Source organism: Neocloeon triangulifer, unplaced genomic scaffold (genome assembly GCF_031216515.1).
Source record: "Neocloeon triangulifer isolate White Clay Creek 2 clone unplaced genomic scaffold, ASM3121651v1 ptg000014l, whole genome shotgun sequence".
Classification (NCBI taxonomy): Eukaryota; Metazoa; Arthropoda; class Insecta; order Ephemeroptera; family Baetidae; genus Neocloeon; species Neocloeon triangulifer.
The window spans coordinates 6,868,222-6,894,326 of NW_026775556.1; the positions used below are offsets into that span (position 1 = coordinate 6,868,222).

The 26,105-nt window shown below is 37.6% G+C and overlaps 8 protein-coding genes across 24 annotated transcripts; 3 read left to right on the forward strand and 5 right to left on the reverse strand.

The window, feature by feature from the left end:
- Positions 1 to 18: 18 nt before the first annotated feature.
- Positions 19 to 3,925, reverse strand: LOC132199668 (zinc finger matrin-type protein CG9776-like). 6 transcript variants are annotated; one of them, XM_059624570.1, is made up of 12 exons: positions 3,681 to 3,823; positions 3,336 to 3,619; positions 2,571 to 3,276; positions 2,331 to 2,515; positions 2,155 to 2,277; positions 1,876 to 2,097; positions 1,720 to 1,816; positions 1,544 to 1,662; positions 1,058 to 1,490; positions 627 to 961; positions 473 to 569; positions 19 to 222 (listed from the first exon to the last, which is right to left on the reverse strand). In XM_059624570.1, exons 2-12 carry the CDS (start codon positions 3,603 to 3,605, stop codon positions 137 to 139), a joined length of 2,673 nt encoding a protein of 890 aa, XP_059480553.1. In that variant the 5' UTR covers positions 3,606 to 3,619; positions 3,681 to 3,823; the 3' UTR covers positions 19 to 136. The 6 variants fall into 6 exon arrangements, with proteins under 6 accessions (XP_059480553.1, XP_059480551.1, XP_059480550.1 ...); XM_059624572.1 differs by lacking the exon at positions 19 to 222 and adding an exon at positions 335 to 357; XM_059624568.1 differs by having other exon boundaries at positions 473 to 961; positions 3,787 to 3,925.
- A 324-nt stretch (positions 3,926 to 4,249) lies between these two features.
- LOC132201655 (acyl carrier protein, mitochondrial) lies at positions 4,250 to 5,950 on the forward strand. Of its 3 annotated transcripts, none has more exons than XM_059627992.1 (4): positions 4,250 to 4,464; positions 4,742 to 4,873; positions 5,310 to 5,397; positions 5,458 to 5,950. In XM_059627992.1, the coding sequence occupies exons 1-4, from the start codon at positions 4,300 to 4,302 to the stop codon at positions 5,547 to 5,549; spliced, it is 477 nt and encodes a 158-aa protein (XP_059483975.1). In that variant the 5' UTR covers positions 4,250 to 4,299; the 3' UTR covers positions 5,550 to 5,950. The 3 variants fall into 3 exon arrangements, with proteins under 3 accessions (XP_059483975.1, XP_059483977.1, XP_059483976.1); XM_059627994.1 differs by having other exon boundaries at positions 4,745 to 4,873; XM_059627993.1 differs by lacking the exon at positions 4,742 to 4,873 and adding an exon at positions 4,905 to 5,033 and having other exon boundaries at positions 4,253 to 4,464.
- Positions 5,951 to 5,987: 37 nt separating this feature from the next.
- Positions 5,988 to 8,185, reverse strand: LOC132201651 (vacuolar fusion protein CCZ1 homolog). Its single transcript, XM_059627981.1, has 10 exons — positions 7,999 to 8,185; positions 7,811 to 7,908; positions 7,645 to 7,738; positions 7,385 to 7,585; positions 7,121 to 7,296; positions 6,955 to 7,068; positions 6,768 to 6,907; positions 6,416 to 6,710; positions 6,236 to 6,363; positions 5,988 to 6,181 (listed from the first exon to the last, which is right to left on the reverse strand). The coding sequence occupies exons 1-10, from the start codon at positions 8,071 to 8,073 to the stop codon at positions 6,126 to 6,128; spliced, it is 1,377 nt and encodes a 458-aa protein (XP_059483964.1). The 5' UTR covers positions 8,074 to 8,185; the 3' UTR covers positions 5,988 to 6,125.
- Positions 8,186 to 8,201: 16 nt separating this feature from the next.
- LOC132201652 (uncharacterized) lies at positions 8,202 to 14,613 on the forward strand. 3 transcript variants are annotated; one of them, XM_059627982.1, is made up of 10 exons: positions 8,202 to 8,361; positions 8,874 to 8,909; positions 9,548 to 9,747; positions 11,222 to 11,345; positions 12,216 to 12,442; positions 12,498 to 12,708; positions 12,986 to 13,104; positions 13,167 to 13,346; positions 13,647 to 13,775; positions 13,898 to 14,613. In XM_059627982.1, the coding sequence occupies exons 3-10, from the start codon at positions 9,604 to 9,606 to the stop codon at positions 14,123 to 14,125; spliced, it is 1,362 nt and encodes a 453-aa protein (XP_059483965.1). In that variant the 5' UTR covers positions 8,202 to 8,361; positions 8,874 to 8,909; positions 9,548 to 9,603; the 3' UTR covers positions 14,126 to 14,613. The 3 variants fall into 3 exon arrangements, with proteins under 3 accessions (XP_059483965.1, XP_059483967.1, XP_059483966.1); XM_059627984.1 differs by having other exon boundaries at positions 8,203 to 8,361; positions 12,231 to 12,442; XM_059627983.1 differs by lacking the exon at positions 8,874 to 8,909 and having other exon boundaries at positions 8,213 to 8,361.
- Positions 14,614 to 15,030: 417 nt separating this feature from the next.
- LOC132201650 (alpha-aminoadipic semialdehyde dehydrogenase) lies at positions 15,031 to 17,448 on the forward strand. 4 transcript variants are annotated; one of them, XM_059627978.1, is made up of 9 exons: positions 15,031 to 15,190; positions 15,304 to 15,491; positions 15,553 to 15,769; positions 15,828 to 16,045; positions 16,091 to 16,306; positions 16,359 to 16,538; positions 16,593 to 16,775; positions 16,826 to 17,032; positions 17,101 to 17,448. In XM_059627978.1, the coding sequence occupies exons 2-9, from the start codon at positions 15,312 to 15,314 to the stop codon at positions 17,311 to 17,313; spliced, it is 1,614 nt and encodes a 537-aa protein (XP_059483961.1). In that variant the 5' UTR covers positions 15,031 to 15,190; positions 15,304 to 15,311; the 3' UTR covers positions 17,314 to 17,448. The 4 variants fall into 4 exon arrangements, with proteins under 4 accessions (XP_059483961.1, XP_059483963.1, XP_059483962.1 ...); XM_059627980.1 differs by having other exon boundaries at positions 15,377 to 15,491; XM_059627979.1 differs by lacking the exon at positions 15,031 to 15,190 and adding an exon at positions 15,202 to 15,218.
- Positions 17,407 to 18,887, reverse strand: LOC132201654 (1-acyl-sn-glycerol-3-phosphate acyltransferase alpha-like). 3 transcript variants are annotated; one of them, XM_059627990.1, is made up of 5 exons: positions 18,737 to 18,887; positions 18,396 to 18,686; positions 18,203 to 18,336; positions 17,787 to 18,134; positions 17,407 to 17,719 (listed from the first exon to the last, which is right to left on the reverse strand). In XM_059627990.1, the coding sequence occupies exons 2-5, from the start codon at positions 18,566 to 18,568 to the stop codon at positions 17,583 to 17,585; spliced, it is 792 nt and encodes a 263-aa protein (XP_059483973.1). In that variant the 5' UTR covers positions 18,569 to 18,686; positions 18,737 to 18,887; the 3' UTR covers positions 17,407 to 17,582. The 3 variants fall into 3 exon arrangements, with proteins under 3 accessions (XP_059483973.1, XP_059483974.1, XP_059483972.1); XM_059627991.1 differs by having other exon boundaries at positions 18,747 to 18,876; XM_059627989.1 differs by having other exon boundaries at positions 18,396 to 18,832.
- Positions 18,888 to 19,221: 334 nt separating this feature from the next.
- Positions 19,222 to 21,601, reverse strand: LOC132201653 (protein Star-like). 3 transcript variants are annotated; one of them, XM_059627988.1, is made up of 8 exons: positions 21,507 to 21,601; positions 20,872 to 21,000; positions 20,781 to 20,816; positions 20,557 to 20,711; positions 20,302 to 20,496; positions 20,059 to 20,250; positions 19,837 to 19,999; positions 19,222 to 19,742 (listed from the first exon to the last, which is right to left on the reverse strand). In XM_059627988.1, the coding sequence occupies exons 1-7, from the start codon at positions 21,520 to 21,522 to the stop codon at positions 19,847 to 19,849; spliced, it is 876 nt and encodes a 291-aa protein (XP_059483971.1). In that variant the 5' UTR covers positions 21,523 to 21,601; the 3' UTR covers positions 19,222 to 19,742; positions 19,837 to 19,846. The 3 variants fall into 3 exon arrangements, with proteins under 3 accessions (XP_059483971.1, XP_059483970.1, XP_059483968.1); XM_059627987.1 differs by lacking the exon at positions 21,507 to 21,601 and having other exon boundaries at positions 19,832 to 19,999; positions 20,872 to 21,160; XM_059627985.1 differs by lacking the exon at positions 21,507 to 21,601 and having other exon boundaries at positions 19,408 to 19,742; positions 20,872 to 21,159.
- Positions 21,602 to 22,149: 548 nt separating this feature from the next.
- Positions 22,150 to 24,384, reverse strand: LOC132200998 (uncharacterized). The gene is made up of 6 exons (XM_059626849.1): positions 24,030 to 24,384; positions 23,932 to 23,967; positions 23,703 to 23,866; positions 23,342 to 23,536; positions 23,082 to 23,288; positions 22,150 to 22,705 (listed from the first exon to the last, which is right to left on the reverse strand). Exons 1-6 carry the CDS (start codon positions 24,346 to 24,348, stop codon positions 22,532 to 22,534), a joined length of 1,095 nt encoding a protein of 364 aa, XP_059482832.1. The 5' UTR covers positions 24,349 to 24,384; the 3' UTR covers positions 22,150 to 22,531.
- Positions 24,385 to 26,105: the final 1,721 nt, after the last annotated feature.

The following is a 26,105-nucleotide window of genomic DNA, read 5'->3' on the forward strand; positions in this document are numbered from 1 at the left end:
TCAATCACATTATATTAGTGATGTTGTGTGCTAAATTTATTTAATAAAAATGCTTCCAAATCAAGAATTTCACATGCACCTCAACGCACAAGCAGAGTCCAAAAATGAAATGAAATAGTCAAAGAATGGACAATGATTACAAAACCTGAGCCATGATGTCCTCAGGATCAATGCCGAGCAGGGCCATTTCATCCAGTTCTTCTGAATTTTTGCCAGATGCAACTTAAATCAAATAATTACAATTAATTATTTAATCAAGTAATAAATCAACTACGAGTGGACCAGGGGGAACAGCACAAAGGTTTATAACAAGTTTGGCATACCTGAGCTTACAGGTTTGGGTAGGGGGTTATACGTCTGAAAAAAGTTTTTGTTGAGATAGCTCATGGGGCAAGGGATTATTTTGATAGTTTTTTTTTTATTTTTTTTTTGCTAATGGCACCCGAGTGGATTAATTTATTTTAAAAATTACCTTTAGGGGTAGCTTCGCCAGCTCCATTTGTGACACTCTCATCTCCATTATCGACCTCCATGTCTACGCAGCTACTCTCATCAATGGCTTCTTCCGTCTGGTTTGAAGCCATGTAGGCATTGTAAGCATAGTACTCATAAGGGTCACCACTCACTAATGAGGACTGCGCCTCACTTTCCGCCTTTTTCTTGGCCTTGAGCACTGGCATTTTACCGATGAAACCAAACTTGCTTTTGGGCAGCTCTTTGGCTACAACAGGAGCCGGCTTCTTCTTAAGCTTGTCAAATTTGTCCTTTTCCTCAGTTTTTCTCACTATGTACGGAGGAGGAGACGAAGGTATGTCAACCCACTTTTTAAGCTCTCGTCGTGGGGGTGTTGAACCACTCCGAGAGCGTTTTCTTCTGCGGTCTCTACTACGGCTGCGTCTATCCTTGCGACGTTCTCCTGACCGACTGCGGCTACGATGACCTCTGCTGAATCGGCGTCGGTCTATAAATAAATAATTTGTATAAATTACAATAAATGCAAGCGTTTAATTTATTAAAATTGCAAAAAAGACTCTAAACAAAGTTAGTATTTTATTACCTTCTGTAGATTCTTGTGACGCACTTCGGCTCCTCCTCTTTTTCCTCTTGTCGTCTTCAACTACTTCCTTTCCGCGAGATTTTTCTACCTCCTTTTTTTCAACGTCTTTCCTGCCTGGATTGACAGTCTCCCAGAATGAACTTGGCTTGCTAATTGGGTGGCTAAGAGGATGATTTGGCGCAATGGCAGGTCCCATAGGAGGTAAACCTCCTTTTCCGTGGTTACGCATTGCAACTCTCACGCTTTTTGCATTTTCTTCGTCCAGCTTCGGACTATTTTCGGAACGTGGAGTGAATTTTGATGAAGTTGAAACATCTTCTGCTTCAGTTGGTTTCAATTTCTTTGACTTTGCGTCTTGCATTGCCTGCTTAAGGGCCTTTTCACGGTCTTTGCGCCAAGTTGTCTCCCATTCTGGATCATCTTCAAAGTACGCCTGACAGAAAAACCATCAGATTGAGTGCTTAATACAACCTGAGCATATTTTACCTCAACATTGTTTATGTGCTTATCAGATTTGAGATGCAGAGAGGTGCAGTGCAAGTCTCCCATCCACTTGTGGCACAGTTTGCAATACCAGGCTGTGGCTGCGATAAGGAACTGAAGACCTGTTGTTGAATACATTTTTTTTAAAACTTCCACACTTATTTTTATTCAGTGACTACCTCTGATAGGTACTCGTTTCTCAGGTGCTCCTTCAATTTCTCCCCGTGGCTTTTCAGGATTGTGGTCGTGCCATGCCGCTTCTATCAAGTTTATTTCCTGAAACGGGAATGATAAAATGTATCTTTGATTGTTTTAGTTAAAAAAAAGAGTTATACAGCCATGGCATGCTTGTGCTCCTGAGAGTGTAGATGATGCAGATATTCCTTGGCATTGTCAGGGAATATATTGCAGACTCTGCACCAATATTCTTCTGGATCAAAGAATTTAAGGTTGAACTTGGGTCTTCTTTCGATCTCTTTCAACTTCTCTGATTTCGGTAAATTATCATCATCACTGGATTCTGTTCTAGATGCTGGCCTGCCAGACTTCCTCCGCTCCTACCAGCAAAACAGCAATTTAATCTGTGCTTTATAATTACTCAAAGAGTAAAATACCTTGCTGTCACTTTGGCTCCTATCATCTTTTGACTTCTTCTTTTTCTTTTTGTTCGATGCAAGAACCAAGTCAAGTTTTCCAACCAGCTCACCTATGCTTTTCAGTTGCTTCTTTACCTCATCCTAAATTTTCATAAAATAATCTTTGTGACGTATAAGCTAAATAAATATTTTACCTGCAGCTTTATATTTTCCTCCAGCATGTAATCACTGTCCTTTTCACCTGCCAAGTCTTTCTGCTGTTTTTTAAGTATGAAAAGTTCCTTCTTGAACATCTCGAATTGCTTCACGTACTTGTCTCTTTGAATAGTGACACTTTCAGTGAGTCTCTCCACACTCTCTGGGGATTCAGAATCCTCTGCTAAAACAGTATTTATTTAGTACATCAAATTCAAATAATCCTAAATCAACCTTACTCCTTTTCCTTTCTTTGCCTTGCTCCAGTGGTCGCTCACCTGAGCTTTCTCTTGACCTTTCCTCAGTTTTGTCTCTGGATCTGTCCACTGAGTGGTCTCTTGACCTCTCCCTGCCTCTGGAATGTCCTCTCTCCTTGTGAATTCTATCTCTTCCCGAATCCCTTTCTCGAGAAAAGTCCCTTGACCTTTCACGTTCACGAGAACGTTCTCTTTCCCGACCTCTATATCGGTCACTTTCTCGCTCTCGCTGGCGCTCCCTGGATCGGTCTCGAGTATCTCGAACTCTCTCCCTTGACCTTTCTCTTATCCTTTCTCGCTCTCGCCCTTTTTCTCGGTCGTCTCTTTCCCTTCCCTTATCCCGGTCGTCTCTCTCCCTTCCTTTGTCCCTGTCGTCTCTCACCCTACCTTTGTCTCTCTCGTCTCTGGCAGGACTCAGCCCCCGTTGGCTCACTGTTTTACTTCCCACAGGTGCAACAATAGGAGGGGGCTTTGTCAGATCAGGCATAGCTGGCGGAGGAACGGCTGTAGGTGGCATTCCTGGAGGCGGAGCTCCCCAGCCAGGCGGAGGATAGCCTTGGTAGTAGTTGTAGCCAGGGTATTGCTGCTGTTGCTGCGAGTAGTCATACTGATTGTAGTAATTGTTGTAAGGGTACGGCTGCCCTGGCTGGGCATAGTTAGGAGGATACCCTGGATATCCAGCTGCGCCCTAGGGAATGAAGTTTGAGTTAGATTTGATAATTCAGACAGGTGGGTGAAGCTTTTTACTGGAATTGGAGCACCCTGGGGTGGTGGGACCTTTGATAAGTCAGTGTTTGCAGGTGCTCCTGCTCCTGGCCATGCACCTGCAACCACTGGTGCTGCTGCGGGTGCAGGGTGTGGCGGTGTTTTGGGGCCTTTGGGTTTTGGCGGAGCTTCGTCGTCCAGCAGATAATCTTCGAGAATCGCTTTGGGTTTTTCTTCCTCCTTTTTGGATTCGGTTGCCGCTGCTTGGTCAAAGCGTCTCATTCGAGGGTCCTTTTGGGCATAAAATGCCATGTTGGACAGCAAACCTTGAATTCATCAAAAAAAATAATTATCCATTTACTATGTAAAAACAATCTTGAGACGCACTGCAAAATGCCGGCACCAGTTTAGATTGATATTATTATATTGTGGAGAAAATTCTCAAGAATTTCTGCTTTAACTAAGTTTGGGGACAAAATAGTAATCAACTTACTTCACAATTTAAAATTCTATTATGTTTACGTCTTTACACACGGTTTGTTAAATAATAAAGGTCTATAAACGATCGGCATGTAAATCACTAGGAAGCTAGTACATACACAACACCGCACCGAAATTATTTTCTGGCATGCTGCAAGCAAGAAATGAGCGCAAACATTTCAAAATAGCGCGAAATTTGAATTTTTAGGTAGGAAAAATTGGCCCATTACGATGTGCTAATGCTAATGTGCCAGTGCCATTACGTAAGAATTTGTGATAAAAAAAAGTGGCCCTACATATTTAATCACCACATCCATCATCTAAATGTATTAATTAGATTATATAAAAACCTTATAAACAATCTTTTTTCTTTTTGGTTTTTTGCTAAACAAAAATCACTCAATTCGCTGAATTTCGAATCTTCTACTTCCAATGAAAAATTTCTGCGCCTTCAGCGCCCTGCTCGGCTCGGCATTGCACTGCGCAAGGCATTGAGGGTTGCCGAAATCCAAGAGAGACTGAAAAGATGGCTGCGTTGGTCCAGGGAGTTCGTGGTGCTCTTTCAATCAGTTCGTGCCTCCTGCGGGTCACCCTTCCGAGGGCCACCCTTGTCGGTCTGCAGCAGAAGGGTATCCACACGAAACTGTGCGGAGCCATACCGTCTGCAGCTCTCCTTACATCCAGAAATGAGGTGCGGAATAATTTTCAACCTGCCCCTTGGCACCCGGCTTGATTGCTGTTGCTGTTAATTTAAATTTGCGACCGCCTTAGTATGACATTGAACAAATTTTATAAGGGAATTTCAAAAATCATATGATCATTTAATAATTTTTAATTAATTAAGTCATATAACTGAAATTTTTATCACTGTTTTGGCCTCCGTCTGGTGGGTGGTATCAAGCAATTTTTTATTTTTTAGCTTTTTGTCCCATTTTTAAACAAATGCTGATAGCTGATATGAACCTTAGCAGAAGAATGTCGTGTCCTCGGTCATCCAAAGGTGGATGTCCTCCAACCCTGGAGTGAAACCCACAGTTGATGAGATCAAGGAGCGCGTTTTGCGTGTGTGCAAAGACTTCGACAAGGTGCACGCAGAAAAGGTGCTCACATTTTCCTTTCGTCTTGTTACAGGTCTCTAGATTGAGCCTGACTGGACAGTCCATCCGTCGGTACAGCGACAAACCGCCTCTGGATTTAGCGATGATTCGCGACAGAGTTCTCCTTGTGCTTAAACTCTATGATAAAATTCAGCCAGAAAAGGTATGGATGGCTGTCTCGTCATGGCTCAAATGAAAACCGAGAAAAACTTTGGCTAATGCTTTTAATAAAGCTCTCTGAAAATACGAAGGTTGAAAAAAAAACTTCTGTAAAGAATAAATTTTTTAAATAATACTTTAAAAATTGAACAAAACAAGGAACATTAGCCAAGGTATCTAGAAATCTAACTTTCCTTTATTAAATAATTGATGTATATATTAAATAATCTATTTCCTACAGATTTTCAGAATAATATAAAAACATAAATTTCCTTTTTAGCTTTCCCTGGAAACACATTTTTTAAATGACCTTGGGTTGGACTCATTAGACCACGTTGAAATCATCATGGCCATGGAGGATGAATTTGGTTAGTTTTTTGCTTTTTTTAATTCTCTTTAAAATTAAATTATGTTTGTAAATTTGCTAGGTTTTGAAATCCCCGATGGTGATGCGGAAAGACTTCTGAGGCCTGCAGACATTGTCCGATACGTGGCCGACAAAGAAGACATTTATGAGTGAACCTAACCTTTCTGAGAGACCAAGGATTGCATTATGAAAATCGCCTGCCAGTTTTCTGAAAATTTTATGAGTCACGTTATTACCTGGCAGGCTATTTTCGTTTGCCCTTTTGTTAGTAGTAGGCTGTAATGTAAATGTATCATAAAAATGATGATCCACTGCTGTATAAAAAGAATGAACATGCCACAAAAAATTGACCTCACTCTTTGGGAATAAACTTCAATTCAATGGTCATCAGATTTGTGATTTTGGAGGGATGATAATAAAATTGGGCTAAAATTTTGCTACAATTGGCAAATGTTAAAGCAAAGTAAAACAAAATTCAATGGTAGCCCATTCAACGACTTCTCATTGATGAATGCAATGACTGTTGAATAAATAATGTTACATTTATCACTTAATTTCAAAATAGTCTTCAGTCAAGAAAACCCAAATATCTCGGAACGAATATAACAATTTTTTTAATATATATTAAAATTACGAAACATTAAGTTGAAAGTAAGGAATGTTGCAGGTAGCAAACTCGCAATATGTCTTGCCTTGGGTGAAAGCAATCAGGCTTGGTTTGTTCATGTGTCAGTCAGTAAAGAAAATGCACCTGAGATGCAAATCACACAACCTCTTCACCTCATCTGAAAAATTGATAAGATTCAGTCCTCTTTAATGCTGAAATTCCAAAGTCTTACCACTTATTTCAATTAAATTGGCATTTTTTGTGTTGAGCACAACATAAAATTCTCTCAGATTGGCAAATTTTCCCGCAACCCAGCTATCATTTCTTGTTTTTAATATTATTTCACTACATGACTTCAACCTGGAAGTAAATAGGTACAAGAATTGTAAAAAAATGTTAAATATTATTTTACTTTTCTTTGTCACTGTGGACGTCAGCAAGCAACTTAATTAATTCTTGGCTGACTGACACGAGGCCACATTTTCGACCATCAAGATGAATGGTGCTCTTGGTGGCTCTGTTCAATGTGTTGTAATAAATAAATTTTGGCGAATCAGGACCAAGGTTGTTTAGCAGAGTTGCACCTGCTGGAGACTGAGTGGCACTTTTGGAACAACTCGCAGCCAGCTCTTCTGATATTTGAGACAGTCTTGAGCTAAGGAAACCGTCCAGACGACGGAAAAATTCTGGAGTTGGGACACTGTAACCTGATATAATAAAAAGTGGAATGAGAATATATTTAAAAACAAAAACAATATTGTTACTATCAAGGAGAAGGCAAATAGTTGCGTTCATAGCCTTATAGACAATTAAATAGACTATTTGTCCATTTGTTAGGAAGAGCCTTGGTATTGAGCTGTTGGATATGTCGTCCTTTGGAGTTACGTTGGGGCCAGTTACATACCTAAAGTTTCCAATAAAATTTTGTTTTCACTTCTAACTTAAGCATACCGTCCAACAACTCTGGGTCGATTGGGTTCAATTTCCGTTTCAAGAAAATTGGGTAGTAAGGATGTGACTAGATAGTGGAATATAAGTTGCATATCAAGGGGATCAATCCCACTCCTAAAAAGAAATTAAATTCACTTCAAATTTGAAAAATTCGGAAAATTCTTACCAAACCAACTGGTCATTGAAGAAAACAGCGCTGTGTTGGGCACTGGGAAAACTAGCTTCGATCTTGTTCACCAAACACTGAACGTGCAAAAACGTATTTGCGTCCAAAGGCAAAAACTGCATTCCAGCAAAAATGTCCAGCAAATCAGAGTGCTGAAGTTTGAGAGTTGGTAGCAGCTAAATTTAAAATCAATTTAATTTTGATTTTATATTTTTCTCAATTAAAAAATAATGTTTTACAATTTTTAAAGAAATGAAAAATTACCCTTGAATAAAACTGGTCTAACAATACTTTGATTTGCGAGGGGTTGCTGGCCAAATTACTAAGGTGGCCATTGAAAAGTTGGAACATGAGGTGGCACTGTTTCAAAACTGCAAGGTACACGGCATCGTTGATGTCGTCAGTTTGATACTCTGTGTAATCTTGGCCGTCTTTTGATTTAACTAGTGTAGGCACTGAGAGTGTCTGACAAAAATTATGGAATTAATTTTTTTTTTAAATATTTCTTTTTTATCTTTACTTACCATTACACTCCAAAATCCTGGTTCGGCTTGGTGCATAACTTGTCGTGTCTTCTGTGTGTGCAAAGACTCGCAAGGCTTACTTGGGTTGAATGTCCTAGAAAATTGATAAAATTAAAGTTCGTTAATATTCAAAAGATCCATAAGCAAATATTTGAAATGAACATACTCTGTAAACTTAATTATAGCCTCTGATAAGCCAACATTTTTAATTTGCGTCTCTATGTCCGTCTCTGATGGATAGTAATACAATACTTTCTTCTCCTCCTACAATGGAAATAATTAATTTTGAATTTTAAATTATGAAATTTAAACAAAAATTTTATTGAACATATTATTATATGTACATATCCTCACCTCTCCTTCATTTGGTCCGTATATGGAATTGAAGTAATAAAAATTAAGCAGCGATATTTCACTGCTGGAGCTCATTTTCCGGCCGAATTACAATTCGCCCTCAGCCGAGCTGAAATTTCGTAAGCTGAAATTGTAAAAATGTTATGCGGCGAAATCAGCAGGAACACACGCCACGCCCCCTTTTTGTATTGCTCTTTTGGCCACGGGTGGCGCGTAATTCGCGTGTTCTGCTGGTGGCCTAGCTTGATGGCGGGTGCGGGCCTCGGGTTGAGAGTTGAAGGCGGACGATCTTTCCTGCAGAATTCTCAGCCACGCGCCGGCTGGCTCGGATAATTTATAATTTTGATCTCACACTTCAAAAAGGTGAGTGAGAACCTGCACTTTTGTCATTTGCGTAGGAAAACAGGGTGTTTTCAGTGCGAATCACGAGCGATGTGGTATTTACGTGGGCTCCAAAAATAGCTTTCCATACAAGAGCATGCTGCCTCTAACTCATCGCACGCACAACACACACGCATTTTGGCCCAGAACGAGATTTTTACTTGTACAGTTGACCAGAGGACTTAAGTTTTTCTGCTTAATATTAGCATAAAAATAAACATTTTAATTTTAAAAATATTAGCAATAATTAAATGTAAAAATAGTTTGTATTTAGCAGATAATTGCTAATTTTTTAATTTTAAAAGTTCTTAATTTTTTCATAAAAGACACTTTTATGCATTCTTCAATACTTGAGAAAATATTTGCACATTTCCTTATCTTTGTCAGCATGTTAACCTTTCCAAGAGACGAGGTAGAAAAAGACAAACCGTCCGATCCTTTGTTATATATTTTCTTATCGCGCACACCTTCTGTAACATCTCTATTTGTTTCAGTGAACGAACGAACTGAAAACGAACACGAATAATCAGGTAAGATGAATGTATAAAAAAATCTTCTTATTATTTTTTTATTTTCATTTTTTTAAGTCTGATATTAGTGCACTTAATATTATGTTCAATAAAAGATCAACGTAAAAAGCATTTGTGCGTAACGTAGTCTGTCGCGGTGCGCTGTGTGAGAAGAGATTGATAAATTGGGGTGCGAGAGCCGGCTCAATGTGAGGACTTGCTAAAGGATGCATTACAAGTACATACACAATTAAATAAAAGTCACATGACGTCAAATTATACACTCTCTATAGGCGGTCTCTGCAACACCACACAGTACATAATTATATGTTATGTATGTGACGGAAAAATTCTTGAAATAAAATTTAACGAATTCTTCATTTTATTTAAGAGCTAAAAAAGCAAATATTAAATAATTTCAGAATTAAGTTTGAATGCAACAAAATTTTTATTAAAAACATTGTACGTTAAAAATATAAATATTTTTTGCAATTGCAATTGATTAAAATTCCCGTTTTTAAACGCTTCTCTGGTAAATATTTCGTTTGGAATTTTCATGGGCGCGATAAGTGCTCTTTTGATTCGCATACTGCAACCTACCTGAATTTTTCGACTAAGCCGCTCCTTTTGTGTTTACACGGTTTTGCTTTTGCTCGCAGAGGAAAGGGCCTCCCCCTGCGACTTGGCGAATTCGAATCCGAAGCCCGCAACAGTAATGTCGAACGCAGTGACCACCTCGAGCTCGGCCACCTCAATTTCGACGGCCATCACGACTCCGACGCAAAACCGCAAGGCCCTCGCCCTCGACCTGAAACGGAGCAACAAGGTCGACTTTGCCAGGGAGCGCAGTTTTGTGCAGGTCAGTCCTTTTTTTTAAAAGAACGGGCAAAGACACAGTATCTTCTTGACCCATTCTTTCCTTTTTTTATATTGACAGGCGTTTGCAGAATTTACGCTTGAAGCTTAAAAATATTTTTGCTTTATTTTGATCACATGCGTTTATTATTGTTAATCAATTTAGAATATTTTAAAATTAATTTTTCGTCTTACGTTTTTCAATGAGCAGAAAAGCAGACTTGAGGTGTTGTTCTAAGAATAATATATAAAAAACTGGAAGTGCACATACAGAAGCCAATCAACTGAGTTTCAGCGGCAGACACTTTTCTGCTTCGGGTTAAAGATTATGGATGTGATATAGCTTTTGCCAGGCGCACAAACTTGGACACGGCACCAGATTATGCAAAAATAAGCGCTCGGCAGGCCTGTCTTCTTATCCTAATATCAAATTACAGCACTTTTTCTCTCCCACAAGTATAGAATCATTGCCAGAGGGATTTCTTTGACTTTATAATTCCCAACCTCATCTTTTGTCACATGGTATTGATTTTTGCATATATCCGCCTGACGACAACACCATATTTATCCAGCAGAATAACGCTCAAAATAAATATGTGAAATTTTGCTTGTTTGTAAAAAGTTAAAGAAGGACAGTAAAATTCTTTAATTGGAAGGAGGCCCTTTTTAGTTTGACAAAATTGCACAGTTCTAAGAGGCAGTTAATCCCAATTATTGTCCAAGCTGCAAAGAGGAAGGGATGTCTTTAAAAGGAACTGCTATTCCGCTGCACGCGGCGTGAATTTCAAATGGAATTCACGGCGGCATCCTTATGTCCCCCTCATCTTCTTTGGATAAATTTTGTAATGGTTGAATTAGTAAAACGCCGCATGCTAACAATGGCCTTTCTAAAACATTTTTAACCACCCATAAAAACGAGATGCTTAAAATATTTAAAATGAGCCATTATAATCTATCGTGAAACCTCATGAGTTTATTATAACCACACAGACGACTCAATTTTCTAGGCATTAAAAAATTTACTGAAACAATTTGCAAATTAAAGATTCCTCAAAAAAATTATATGTCCCTAACCATAAATTTGAAAATGGCCACTATAGGATAGGAAAGCTGTGTTTTTATATTCACAGCATACAAATTTTACTGTTTGTTTTCTGATTGATTGGTTTTTTTTTTTATTTCAAAGTCTGCGTGTTAACTAAAAACGCTGGATTTCATATTGTATAGCTTTTATACATTATAAATGAAATCAATCAAGTGCTGCAATTGCAAGAACTGCCAGCACAGTGCATTTCCAGCATAGGGAGGGGTCAAGCGCGCGGCGGTATAGTCGTGGCTTGAAAAAAGTAAATTTATTTATCAAGAGTCGCGCGCTAACCTTACAGCCGGCGATCGACTGACGAATCAAACTAACAACTAAACACACACACGGAGTCTGACGAGAGAGTGTGAGTGACCGCGCGACTTATTTTTCGCAGTTCTCGCGCCGCTCCAACAGCAGACACAACGGGGCCACTGTCCAACAGCAACACCAGGCGGCCGTGGCCGCAGCAGCCAGCAGGGCGGCCAACAAGCCATCTCTGGAAATCTACAGACCACCCAGTAAGCGATAACAAATTAAAAAAAAATATATATTCAAATATTTAGCCTATAATGGGCAATGGCAAGAAGAGCCAAAAATGTTTTTTTTTTTTTTTTTTATAAGAATTAGCCTCTTGACTTAGTCTTTTAAAATAAAACAAAATCACAAAAAATTTAAATTTATAAATTTTTTATAGATTTTGTATACATTTCTTTTTTTAACTTAAACTCTATAATATATTTTTAGTAAATGTTTTTGGGCAACAGATCTATTTTGTAAAATTTACATTAATTGACGTAAATTAAAAAAAAAGTGAAATATTTATTTTTAAAGGACTGACATTTCGTTTCAAAAGTTTGACGCGCAATACTGGCGTGCTTACGGTTGACATAAAAGTGCTGACGACCTAAAATTGAATAAGAATTTATTGAGCGGCTTGTCACGATGCAAAAGCGATTTCATATCGCTCACATATTAAGAGTATGAAGGGCGGTTTGACAAACACGTGATAGGTTTTCATAGTTTTCTTTATATTCAAATTCAATTTGTACTTAAAAATTTTCTATAGTCGCTTTTTAAAGGTAAAAGCGCTCTCTCTTTTTTAATTTCTGGGCTCACCGCAAAAATATTATCATAACTGTAAAACAGTGAAAACCGTGGCTCCAAATCTTCTCAAGTGCATTCCATAAAAGGTGTGATGAGCCACATAATTGTTTTTTACTCTCCTAACTCGCTGTCTTATAAAAAAATATCAAATTATATCCTGGAATTTCAATTTATTTTTCAATGACAGGCTATACACGTTTTTAATCAGAAGAAATTAATTTTATGAATTTATTGTGACCAAAATTATTTTTAATTGACACTTTTAATCTTTTTTTGTAAATTAGATTTTTCTTACTCAGGCACAAGAGCGAACATCCGTCACTTCGGATTGGAGCAAGGCGCAAATTGTGATCAGCCATCCAGTCGGCTGAATGTGCACGCAAAGGAGTTTACCATCAACTCCAGGAACAACCAGCTGAAGGTAGCAAACAACAAGAACAGGGGCCAGCAGCCAAATGCTGGCGACATCCAGCAGTCCATGTCTTTAGGAAACATGCTCTCCACCTCTTCAGTAAATAAATTATCTAATTTTGCCTTGGTAATTTATTTTCAATTTAAAATTGCAGTCTCGGGTGCACTTCCACGAGGAAGCAAGACAAATGCCTCTGAAGGGCATTATGAAAAAGCCCACTGTGACCCCGGGCGGGCTGCAGCGGTCTAAGAGCATGGGCGCTGCAGACAGCATAAAAAATAGAGAGCCAGGAATTTCACCCCAGGCCCCGGAACTGGGAATTTTCCCTGGGGAGGCCCTTGTCCTTATAGAGAGGGCGGTCACAGGTGATTATTTTTCAATTAAAAATTGATGCTATATTACATGAATAAGGAGGTAAAAAAATTAGTAAAAATTTGCCATTCAAAACAGCTGAAATCCTCAAAAAGCTCCAATTTGGTGTTTTCTATTTGTTTATGAAATCACCTAACCTAATTAAAAATGCCTATGACGCTAAAAAGTCGCACAGTTTTCCTCGAGCTTAACCGATATTTTTTTTGTATTTATCTTGACATCCATGACGGAAATATTGAATAATTAAAACCCCCCTTCCGTTTTTTCCAGACCCAAATCAGTTGTCCTCTCGCAGTTTGATGTCTCTAGTCCGCCAGGTTTTGCAGAGAGTGATAGAAAGCGCTAGATACGCGGCGCCTGCTGCAAAGTTCTGCATATCAGTAATTGAGGTTTGACGAATTATATAAATTTTTGTAACACACTTTTAAAACTAAATTTATTATTACTGCAGAAAGAAAAGCAGGAGACCTTTTTGGAAACGCTGCTTAACACTTGCACGCAGTGGTACCACGAGCGCGATCGCCACCTTCGACTTTCTGCTTCGACGGCCGTCCTTCTTCAGGGAGCTCCTGCGCCGAGCTGCCCTCGTTGGGTCGCTTACATGACTTTCCTCAACGAAATGTACTGCCAGGTAAAGTTTAAATTAGGGATAAGGAAAAGTAGACGATCGCCTCTTTCAGTTATTCTAATATCATTTAAGAGTTAAATAAAATAAATACACACCTATTTTTTCCATTGCATTTATGTGATATAATATAACAAATATGCTCACAAAATGCGATCCTATCAATAAGTCAATATTCACTTTTTATATCATTGAGTCATTTGAGTCAAACCAGATTCCTTAATAGAGGCACCTTTATTTTGAAAAAAAAACTCTAGCATATAGTTTCAATCGAAATTGTTCAAAAATTTGATTTTATATTTTCAGTTAAAAAGACGGCAGTTACAATTGCGAACAAAACCACAAGGCATTTCTCCGGAAATGCACCTTCTGGGGCTCCTGTACGACTCATGTTTTGTCTGCTTGAAACCTCCAGCCATAAACTCATTGGGAGAGGTACTAGTTTTTTGTTTTAAATACAAATTTTTAATAACTTTTAATTTAAATTAATATAAATAGTCTGAAAAATGTCGTGTTTTCAATCAGTGAAACTTTGAAAACATTTTTATATTTTTTAGACTGAGTGCCTCTTTTACGTTTTGACCTCGATCGGACGTGACCTCGACTCCGAAATGAAGCAGCGAATGCCAAAGTTGATGTCTGCTCTTCGCGACGCCTTTGTGGACACTTCTATTCCTGGGGTGCGCAAAACTCTGATGCAGTTGATTGAAATGAGGGCATCCAGGTGGCAAATGCCTGCCTCGGCAGTCCTTTACTATTATCCAGGCACAAGTGCAATTAAATAGGCACGAATCAATGTCGTTGAAAGTTAAATTATTCTTGTTGAAGAAAATAAATTTGAAGTCTGTGGTCATATAAATAAGGATGGAAATTTGTTTGTAAAGGCTGTTTCAAAACGATTTTGATTGCGGTGGAAATTTTATATAAATACTCTTTGACTTTAATTTTTTCCGGAATTTTAAGAACAATTCGATTTATCCAAAAATTCATCACGTAAAAGCTTATTTCAGATTCCACCGAGTGAGATTGTATATATGCTTACTACCTTGCTATAGCCCTTTTCAAGTTGAAAGCATTATATTTGTACACTTTTCAATTTGGTGCTACAAGTGCATGACCCTTTTTGTGCCAAAGTCTGTTGTCGCATGTTTATTCAATAAGTGCATAATTATTTATTTATTACACATTTTTGTTAGAAGAAAATAATTATTTTAGCAGAGAGCTCTAGATGGATGCCAATATTGCAAGTAAATAAAGAAAAGTGGATGCAATATGTGATTTTGGAAATTTTCAACATAATATATGTCAGTAAATCGCAAAGTGAATCTTAAAAACCTGAAATTGTAAAAAAATCGGCTGAGCTGTACTTTTTTAATTCTCAAATCAAAAATAAAAAAAAAAATTGAAAATTTATTGGAATACACTATTTAAATTTCTTTTAAAATTATGAAAATTATCTCATGCTACATATTCAATATCCGGAAAACCCTCCAATCACTTAATTTTATTGTCATCGCACCAGTTTTAGATAGAGTTGGGTTCATTATCATTATTTTTTCGGTGGTGCATGTGTTAAGTATAATACCCGTGGCCACGTGCCGCAAAAAGGGGAAAACTTTTGAAATTAAACCGCTCCGAGCTAAGGAACCAACCACATCAAAGTAAAAAAACAGCTGTAAGTGAAGTTAGCCTCTACGAAAAGGCTAACTTCACGTAAGTAAATTCGTCGCGATAGCAACCCGGCTAAGTTGGATAATTATTCGACCTTGACAAGTGTGCACCGAAAGGACGGATTAACTTCTTGAGATTAGGCGTGTGATCAGCGTATGATTGACCTCTTCGTCTTCTCGGTGAGTTTGCGCGTAGCCTCTCCTTAGGGTGTGTTGTTTTCATTTTTTGTTTTGCACTGTACACATTTGAGTTTTTGTCACGCTTTATTTTTCGTTGTTGGTTTGGTTTATAGACGAATAAATGGCATCGGCACTGTTACGCCTTAGGTCCACAGCAGCGATAAGAAATTTTCAATTTTATTTTAGAGCAATGTCCACTTCATATCTCATTGACGAGCCCAAGTATTCTTTTCTGAAAGAATTGGGACTGGACAAGGTCAACGTCGGTGTGTATGATGGAAAATGGAAGGCCTCTGGAACGGTATGAAATAAAAATTATGATCTTGAAAATATAAACTGTAATTAAAATGTTAACATTTCAGACTGTGACGTCAATTTGCCCAGCAAACGGACGGCCAATTGCCGAGGTGCAACAAGGTTCTGTCGAGGATTACGAGCGGTGTGTCAAATCGGCCCAAGAAGCTTGGCAGACTTGGGTTGACATTCCTGCACCCAAAAGGGGAGAAATCGTTAGACAAATTGGAGATGCCTTGAGAGCGAAATTGCAGCCTTTGGGACAACTTGTCTCTCTAGAAATGGGTTAGTATCAAAATGAATTATTATATTTAATTCGCTAAAAAATTTACAAAAATTTCAGGGAAAATTTTGCCTGAGGGAATTGGCGAAGTCCAGGAGTATGTCGACATCTGCGACTACGCTGTTGGACTCTCGAGAATGCTGGAAGGTCGTGTTTTGCCATCAGAGCGTCCAGGTCACGCTCTCCTCGAGCAGTGGAACCCTCTTGGAATCGTTGGAGTCATTTCAGCCTTCAACTTCCCTATTGCTGTTTACGGCTGGAATAGTGCCATTGCTATGGTAAAAATAGTTAGTAAATTTATTTTTTATAAATAAAATCCTCAGGTCTGCGGAGATGTTCTTCTGTGGAAGGGTGCGGAAACAACACCTCTGGTATCTGTGGCCACAACAAAAGTTGTCGCTGAAGTTCTGGAAAGGAACAACATTCCAGGTGCTGTGTGCTCCTTGTGCACTGGTGGAGCCGACGTTGGCATTGCCATGTCCAAGGATGAACGCGTACCTTTGGTCTCTTTCACAGGCAGCACCAAAATTGGCCATAAAGTAAATTTAAACTCATCAAAAGTTGGTTTTTCAATCCTTATATTTTAATTAGGTTGCGCTTGAGGTGCAAAATAGATTTGGCAAGCACCTTTTGGAGCTTGGTGGCAACAATGCGCTTCTGGTCGCAGAGGATGCTGACCTTGACATGGTCGCTCGTGCCATTATTTTTGCATGTGCTGGAACAGCTGGCCAAAGGTGCACAACGACCAGGAGACTTATTTTGCACGAGAAGGTAATAAAACAATTCACTAAGAATGAGTAGCAAAATAATTGAATTTTTCGAAAGGTGTATGATGAGGTTTTGGCCCGTCTGAAGAAGGGCTATGAGCAAATAATCAACAGAGTTGGCGATCCCCTCGACAGCGGAATTCTCTACGGCCCCATGCACAGCAAAGTGGGAGTCGAGCAGTTCAAAAAAGCAATTGCTGAGGTTGTCAAGTTGGGAGGAAAGATTGAGTTTGGAGGAAAGGTTTGTGTTTCGGAAAATTGTATTCAAAATTGTGAGGGATTTTTTTTTAGGTGGTGGATAGGCCTGGCAATTTTGTGGAGCCAACTATTGTCACTGGCTTGCCTCACGATGCACCCATTGTACACGATGAGACCTTTGCCCCCATTGTCTATGTGCTGAAGTGTTCCAATATGGACGAGGCCATCAAGTGGAACAATGAGGTCAAGCAAGGACTTTCCTCTAGCATCTTCACCAAGGACCTGGGCCGAATTTTCAAGGTATGTCTTATACAAGACTTTTTTTAAATTTTAAATTTTTTTTTTTTTTTTTTTTTGAAAATTTATAGTGGATTGGGCCGAAAGGTTCCGACTGTGGTATTATCAATGTCAACATTCCGACCAATGGTGCCGAAATCGGAGGTGCTTTTGGAGGTGAAAAGCACACAGGAGGTGGTCGCGAATCTGGCACCGATTCATGGAAGCAGTACATGCGCCGATCGACCATCACCATCAACTATTCCAAGGAACTGCCTCTTGCTCAAGGAATCAAATTCGAATAATATTGGTAATGATATTAATTAGCAATACACAAACGGAAGGTCTGCAGATTAATGCAGATTAAATTTAATTGTGCAAATCTACAATTAAGCTCATGTGCAAAGGGAAAATGAATATATTTTTTGTACGTTTACGGAGTTTCTTTGTTTATTTTATGGAAAGGAACACAAATAATCCAGGAGAGATTGAATTGCAGAACAATGTGTACAAAATTGTTTACCACTTTCAACATTCCTGCAGGCTTATTTCTCATAGAAGTCACTCCTTTAGATTACCATGTCGTTTTTTCGTTAAGTTTCTTGAAACCTTCATTCATGACCTTGTGAGCCTTATCAATTAAGGCCGGCAAGTCCTCTTTTCCCATTCCTTTTGTTTCGATGGCTGGCAAGACTTGAATGATCGTGTGCCCTTAATGTTTTAAATTTCATTTGTTTAATCATTGCCATTCAAACTTTTCATTTAAACAAAATATTACCTGATTCAAATCTCCAAGTTTTGTCGTCTAAAAAGTGGTAGTTGTTAATAACAATTGGCTGAATTGGGCACTGGGCATTCAGGGCAAGGTGGAATGCGCCCTTCTTAAAAGGTAGAAGATCTGGTCCTCTGTGTCTTGTTCCTTCTGGGAACATGCAAATGCGAGCTTTGCTTGTGGCAATGTGTGATCCAGCCTTGTTAAGGTCTTTCTGCGACGTTTCTGGGTTCAGTTTATTGATGAAGACGGTGCCCCAGAGCCAAGCCCCTAGTCCAAAAGGCCAAAGCCAGAAAACTTCCCTTTTAGAAATAACGCAGCCATTTGGAGTGTGTGGCCAGATGCAGCCTAAAACTAAAGATTTTTTTTTATGTTTTAGCTGGTTTTAGCATTTATTTTTTCCACGATTAATCATAAAATACCATTGAGATCCAGAACACTTTGGTGGTTCATCAAAACCACTGCTCCTGTATTTTTAACAATATTCTCTTTCCCTTTCACTTCGTAAGTAGTTCCAATGACTCGCATCCAAAATAGTAGGAAAGCTGCTGGAAGTCTAAAGAATTTTTTGTATATCTTTATTTTTTTTAAAATAAAAAAATTGTATATCCTTACAATCCGTTCCGAGAATCTCTTGGCTTGAAGAACATAAGCGGGATGAAAATCGTTCCCGCAAGACACGAGAATATCACAAAATATGTGAATCTGGTCACATAGTTGATTTTGGCGCTGAGCCTACAGGCCACAAATAGGCCCACGGCCAAGGCGCCAAAGAGCAAAAGTCCCATGGCGGACTAATTAGAATCAGAGCTGGGCGAAGACTGATCGAAATCTGGTTATTCACACGTGAGATAAGATGATCAAAGTACAGAGCCTCTTGAAATTCTTCCGAGTAAGGTCACACAGCTGCGTCCGATTGATTATTAATTTAACATTGGAAAATAAAACAAGTTTACTGCGCCGCACAACTATGACAGAGAAACGCAGCAGGCACGGCGAACTCGACAATAATAAATGTGAAACGCACACCCGTCCGCCGTCACTAACCATCAAGGCATCGCATTGTGCAAGTCAGAGGCGCATCGTCGCGTACATTTTTAATATGCCAGCAGTGAGCATGCGATGCACCACGTGCTGCAACCGCGCCATGTGGTCTTCGTTAATTTGAGCTAATGGTATCGACAAAGTAAGCTTGCTTATCGTGTGATGTTGATAAAAAGAAACAGATAATTATTTGTGGTGTCGTGAGGGAGAACCCGTAGTACATTTCACAGGTCATCAAGACCTACCGCTGTCCGCTTCCAAATAAAAAAAAGCAAAATTCAGATGTAATTTTCAAAGACCACAGCTGCCTCTGTGTAGTAAAATGTTGAAACTCATTTAAAAAATAAATATAATAAAGATTTTGAACTTACATGAAAACTATTTAAATCACTAATTGCCATGATTAATAGAGGGAAAACACAAGAGACTTAATAAATTAAATAACACATCAGCAAAATTATACACTGGAAAATTTATTTCATTTTAAGTGAAGTCGAATGAAAATTAATAAATATCTAATTGTAAGCTCATAATTATTCTCTCTAAAGGGTAGAATAATACAAGAACCTGTCAAATTCTTATTCAGGATTATGAAATTATAAGAGCAGGAAATTTTCCTTTTTTTTAAGCGTTTTTTATTTTAATTTTATCCGTCCAAAATTTTAATTCCAAACACTAGGAAAATTAATTTGATTAAAAAAAAATTGCTTTCATAAACCTTCAGCCAAAGTTTGTAGCATCATTAATAAATTTTTATTCTAGCATTATAAAATCGTTAAATTTTTTCTCAAAATATTAATTTATGTCAATCCAATTGCATCCTTTATCATCTTATGATAACAACTTTGTTGTCTTTGTTTTTGATGCACTCACATTGCTCTCAAAGATAACCCTCATCGAGGCGCAAGCTCACAACGACTGAAATATAAAAAAGTAAAAAAGCTATAGAAAGCTCCATCCTATACCAATATCTTTGAAATTAGCTCAATTTTCTAAAAATCTCTTACTTAACCGTTTGAATGCTACTTCTTTATGAAAATATAATCTTCTTGCGCCCATTTATTGTAACCTCTTTCCTTTTCGGTCGAGGGTAATTGGTAATACCCCTGCTTGAGCATGAACTCTAACAGGTGCTCCCGACCCTCTTTTATATTCGAATGTTCGATAGCGAAGGTCTGCATGGGTCGACATGAAATTAGAACGGTACATAGGTGACACGAGAAAAAACTAATACCTTGATATCAACTTCGTCAAAAGGAAGGGTCCTCAATACGTCCAACTCGTTGCCCTCAATGTCCAGACTAAAGAAATCAATGGTCGGTCTATTCAATGCCTTCAAAATTGAAAATAGAGGCATGCAGTGCACTTTGAAACCAGGCTCCTCGGAGGTGATTTTGGACCAAGCGGTGTGCGATGAGAAATTTACCTGAATTGAATTGTCACTCAGTTCACTGCTAATTTAAATTTTATTTTTCACCATCATTGGGTGTTTCTTTAGACTTAAACATGTAGGTAGGAGAGTACAATTTCGGTCAGATTTTTTTAGCGCTGCAAAGTTTTTGGGGTCGGCTTCAATCAAAAGACCAGTCCAGTTGTTTTGTGTTTCCAGCAGACGAGTATTGGATAACATATAGCCATCCATTGCTCCGCATTCAATAAAATATCCCCCAGTCTAAATTTTTTTTTAAGAGTAGCTTAAATAGATTATTTTCTACACTTAACGTTTACGCACTTTGTTTTTGAAGTGTTCTAAAATTTTTGCCGATTGACCTTTTGAGGTGTCTTTAATTGGCAGAGATCCATTAACTTTTGGTGGAATCAAAAGATTCTTCCTTATATGCTCAATTAATTTCTCGTCCTCTTGAGATAGCTTATTTAAACGATTTACTTTTCGTTCAAAAATTAATTTATGTTGAATTAAAAAATAAATAAATCTTTGAAGTGTAATAAACCAACCTTGTGATTCAGGGTACGTGTAGTATTCCCTAATTTCTGAAAATATTTTTTTATTAATGATTTAGGTATTTTAAAACTTCATAGAAATTACCTAAATCCACAATATCGGAATTCTTAAAGGCGGAAATAAACTCGCGCACAAATGTATGCGTGTCCTGGATTTCGGAGTACAGTTCACCAACTTTGGTCCCCAGCATGCTGAGATGAAGCTGCATTATAACTATCCACCAAAAAGGTATCAATAATGCAAGAACAGCGGAAATGACCCACGTCCTACACTTCAGTGTCTTCGTCATTGCCCGCATTCACAAAATACTGCGACATGCAATGCGGCCACAAAATACAGAAGCCTGAAGGTAAGGAACGAGCCACCGCGGCACTCATAAATTTATCAAGGATAACGTTATCTTGAAAAAAAAACAACATTAACTTTCGGACTTTCTTCTTTAAATTGAAATTCAGTTTCTCAATAAAAAAAACTTTGAGAAAAACTTTTCAATCTTGAATTCAATTTATCAAAAATTATTTTTGTAAGTGGAATTTTATTGTTCCATTAATTTCACTCAAAATTAAAATGTATTTTTAAATATTTCAGTCCATTTGAATGTTTTTCTTAAAAGAAGAGGTGGGAAACTGTAAAAATCGGCGTGAAAATCTTTTGTTAAAAGGAAAAGCCAGAAAAAACGTACAGCTCTGAAAACCTTTTTGGCTTTTGCAATCTCTCACCTCTCACTGGCGGCATGAAAAGCGGTGAAAGCACACAGAAATTTTTTGCCGCCTCATAAAAGTAAAGAACTGTTCTTCCTGCATCACTGCGTCTACGCAAAACGCAAACCATAGTGGTGCGAGATAGCTGGACATTTCGTATCCCAGATAATTCACACTTCCCACTAGAAAATCTTTCAAAAGTCCACCTGTCCAGGGGTATCCATTAAAGAATGTTTATGAGCTGGACAGAACTCAATTAAGTTTATTTTTCTACACCTCTCTGGGTTTGTATTTTCCCCTCAAAATCTTTTATCCGCCTTCAATATATTAAAAAATTTAATTAAAACGCTAAATTATAATCAATTATAAGAAGTTATAAATTTTTATATGTACTGAGAGCAATAACTTTCTCAAGATTCAGATTTAATTTTTCATTTGTCACTATGAGAAGCCTCTGCTTGCATTCTGATTTGTAATGTTATTATAAATTCAAAATCACGCGTGCTTCTTCAGCGCTTATCTCAGATTAAAACCCACTAGTTTTCTTCAAAAATAAAATAAAATAAATGTACCAAAATTAGATAGTACAGCGAAGTTTAAAGTAACAAACTGTTTTTTTTTTCAAGGTTATAAAAACACTTTCAACTTTCAACGGCGCGGTTACATTTTGTCTATTAATTTTGAATTAACTAAAAATAAAGAATATTTTTAAATGGTTTCAACACTTTTCAGCTGAAGTGGAGGGAACAAATTTTTTATTTTTGCACTTAAAGATAAAAAATCTACTCGCAGGGCAACGTACAAAATTAATGGACAGTAACAAAAACGCACAGTCGCCGCAGCGTTACTATCAAAAGAATCACGCGCTGAGCAATCGCCATAAAAACTGAGCGGCGCGCAACCCGCGCAACAGCCATGCGCCACCGGTAGCAAAGTGCGTTGTTAGCAGGCTGATAAATTCCGATTTTTTGGTTGTGTTATGTCGTGCGCGCGTCGTGAATCCATATTAGTGGCAATTAATTTTGCGTGCATTCTTTTTTAGGCTACTCCTCATTCAGACCGGCGTCCTTTTTCACAAAAATGTAATCTTCTTGCGCCCACCCGCCAACACTTTCTTCCTGGCGAGAACTGGGAAAAATCGCGTAGCCTTGTCGTTTCATAAAAGCGGCCAGTGCGTCCTTTCCTTCCTCGATGTTTGCGAATTCAACAATTAAAACCTGAAAATTAATAATGACAGGAAAATTGACAAATTGTAAAACAAGAGTCGGAAAAATTTTTTTCTCTGGTTTTCTTTTATAACATTATAACTGGTAATTAAATTTTGTTTTATTTGTAAGATGAAAAATATTGTAAAATAATGAAATTATCAAGCAGAAATATTGCCAAAGCCATTTAGATTTGATATTTTTTATAATTAATTATTTTAAAGTATTAAAGAATATTGAAAAATTGCAAAGGCTATGCTGCGTTGAAATTATGCTGTTTAAAGTTTTTTTTTAATCAATCAAATAATAGCAAAAACGTAAATAGAAATAAGAATAAAGTTTGTCCATCAAAATGTATGAACTCATCAAAAATGTAATAAATAATTACCTTTATGTCCACTTTATCCCATGGTATGGTCCTTAACACGTCCAACTCGTGCCCTTCAATATCCAAGCTAAACAAATCAATGTTTGTGCGATTGATGGCCCTCAAAATAGAGTAGAAAGGAACACACAGAACGTTATTTGTGTTTTCGCTGATCGGCGACTGAGTATCGATTTTTGCATATGCGTACCATCCAAACGTGAATGGGACCTTTTTGAAAAAAATATATATTTTTTTTTTATTTAGAAAAATGAAAATTTCACGAGCTGTGGTCTCTTTGACCTGCTGAGGCACGTCGGAATGGATAGGACATTCCTTTTTTTCCTCAGAACTTCATAGAAATTCTGCGGTTCTGGCTCAATAAGCACACCCGTCCAACCAAGTAGACGCTCCAGATAAAATGTGTTTGACAAGGAAAGCCCGTCGAGAGCACCACATTCAACGAAAAATCCGTGTTTCTGTTGGATAAAAAAATTATCAAATCGGAAAGAGTAATTATTTAATAATTTATTTTTATTTTAGGAAGTGCAATTTGAAATCAATTAAAGCAACAAATGAACTTGTTTTGTGAGGGAATTTTTAGTAATGTCTTATTAAATTTCAAAAATGATATGCAGAAATCACCATATCTTTGAAAATATGTCGTAAAACTTGGCCGTTGCCTCTTGACATGTCCTTTGGCGGAAGCATATTTTGCAGAATGTGAACCGGTGGGTAGGCAAACAAATTTTTCCGTATGTGCATTGCAAGTTGAGGACTATCCTGATCTAGAGTAGTCAGTTCTTCAACTATGTATACAATAGTTTAATGATATTTAATCGATATAATTTTTTATTAAAATTATATATTTCACCTAAATCACTCGGGTAAATATAAAAGTGGCGCACAGCTGAAAAATTTGTTTATTTTGAAAAATATAAAATTGTAAAAAATTGATTAAATATCTCTGACCTGGTGGAGCCCTAGAGTAGACGAAGCCAAGTAAAAGCTCGTGGGCCTTTTGGCTGCGGGCTTCGAGCCTGCTAACCCGGCCCTCGATCCCGCCTTCCATTATGTCGCGGTCATTTTTCGGCATTTTGAACGCGGCCTCCACTCGTTGTCTCTGCACCATAACCGCCTCCGCTCGCTCCAGCCGCTTACTTATTTCTACCAAAATAGTCCCCTGACGTCGCAAATCCTTTTTTAGGTTGACCAGGCCCATAAAAAGGCCCACTAAAAGCATGAGGCACACGAAATTTGCGAGTGGATGAAAGAGAGCACACCTCTGCATGATGACGGCGAGAGCTAGGCTGGCATGAAAATTTTAGCCGAGTTCTAACAGACCGGAAGGCTGCTAGTGTGCGTGTCGGAAAAATGGCCTGAAGTTTATGACAAAAAACTGAATCCGACCCAATTTATTTTATGTTCAGAATAAGACTTAAAAAAATGCGTTTTAAATATTTCAGCATAAAAAAATATACTAGCAAGATTAAACTGTTACCAAATTTATTCCTGGAACAATTGTTTTAGAAAATTGCTTTTTAAATGACTTAACTGCTCCCAAAAAATTACTTTTGCTTATTTGAAGGAGGAAATTTGAAAAATTTAAACTGTTATCCTTGTTTTGGCCAGTTTAGGCGCATTTTTACATTTTCACGTTTTTCTATACTCATTCGTTATTTTTGTCTCATTTTTATATCTCCGTGTGTCATTTCAGTTGCTTCAACCGCATCCCCCTCCTAGCACACAAGCCGTGCAATTTCCTCCCAGCGCACAAACGCGCTTCCGCTTTTTATCTTTGCAAGGAGCGCACACCGAACCGAAAGTCGATTGAGTACCCCGTTGACTTGCGCAGCAAAAAGTGGAAAAGAGATGAGCTCCGCGTTGAATAAAAATAAATTCTTTCCGTTGCTTTGAATTTTATTATTTGAAACAGAATAAGCATGAATTGAGGCTCAATTTAAAAAAAAAGGGTAAATGAATGAAGGCGTTTATAACGAAATGGAATATTAATTAAGCCCACTTAAAACTTCTCAGAAAAATACACGAAAATGTAAGAAATATACAAAAGAAAGAATCCTTAGTAATGACTAATGAACCTCATTTTGTTTCATTTGATACAAGTTAAAAAGTTTTTTTTCGTGAAAATTGGTGAAAAAGTTTTGAAGCACAAATAACGTTTTCTGAGAAATTTTATGTCAAAAAGGTGTTTTATTAATTCAGAGAGGAAATAACAAAGTTTAATTAAGGCATGTTTATATCAGAAAATCACATAAACAAAAAGACAGCGAAACTTTGTTCCAAACCGCAAAAGGTATAAGGTCAGGTCAGGTAGATTTAAACTTGGAGTTGAAAGATTTTCTCTCATGGGAAATGTAATTAAAAAAATAATATTATTTGCTCGAAATATTTTCATAAAATAGCACTCAAATTTGTTGCTCTTGCACATTATATTGACTTGCCAGCAGCTTGTTTTTCTCTTAGCTTACTAATGCGTGCAGTGTGATGTGACCCAAAGGGCAGCCGTTTCCATGTATTGTAATTCAGGTTCAAGGGCGTTTGCCATGTCGCAGTGCAGCTTGTATGCATTTTATTGGATTTCTTAATCAATCAAGATTACTTTGAAAGAATGCAACATAAATTTCTAATTTAACACATTTTACCATATTTATATTTAGGATTCGCTTTAGTTCAGATAAAGGCCTATAGCTTTCATAAAAATACCATTGTCATTAAATTATTTTCATTTAAATTATAACAGTTAACATTATAAGGGAATTCTATTAAGAAATTTTCTTTTTAATAACCAACTTTTTTATAAAAGTTGGGCACCCGAGAGGATCCTGACAAATTGATAAACAGGCAAAACCTAGTTAACAAACTGTTTTTGTTTCAGCAGCTGTTTTGGTGAAAAGCAGAAAGGTAAAAATCGTCCAAAATTTTCCACTTATGACCTCTTTTGCCGTGTTTGAAATGTGGCTTTAAATAATTCACAGATCTGCGTACGTGTCAGCAGCTCTTTCTCTTAGATATTGAGCACCAGGCGTG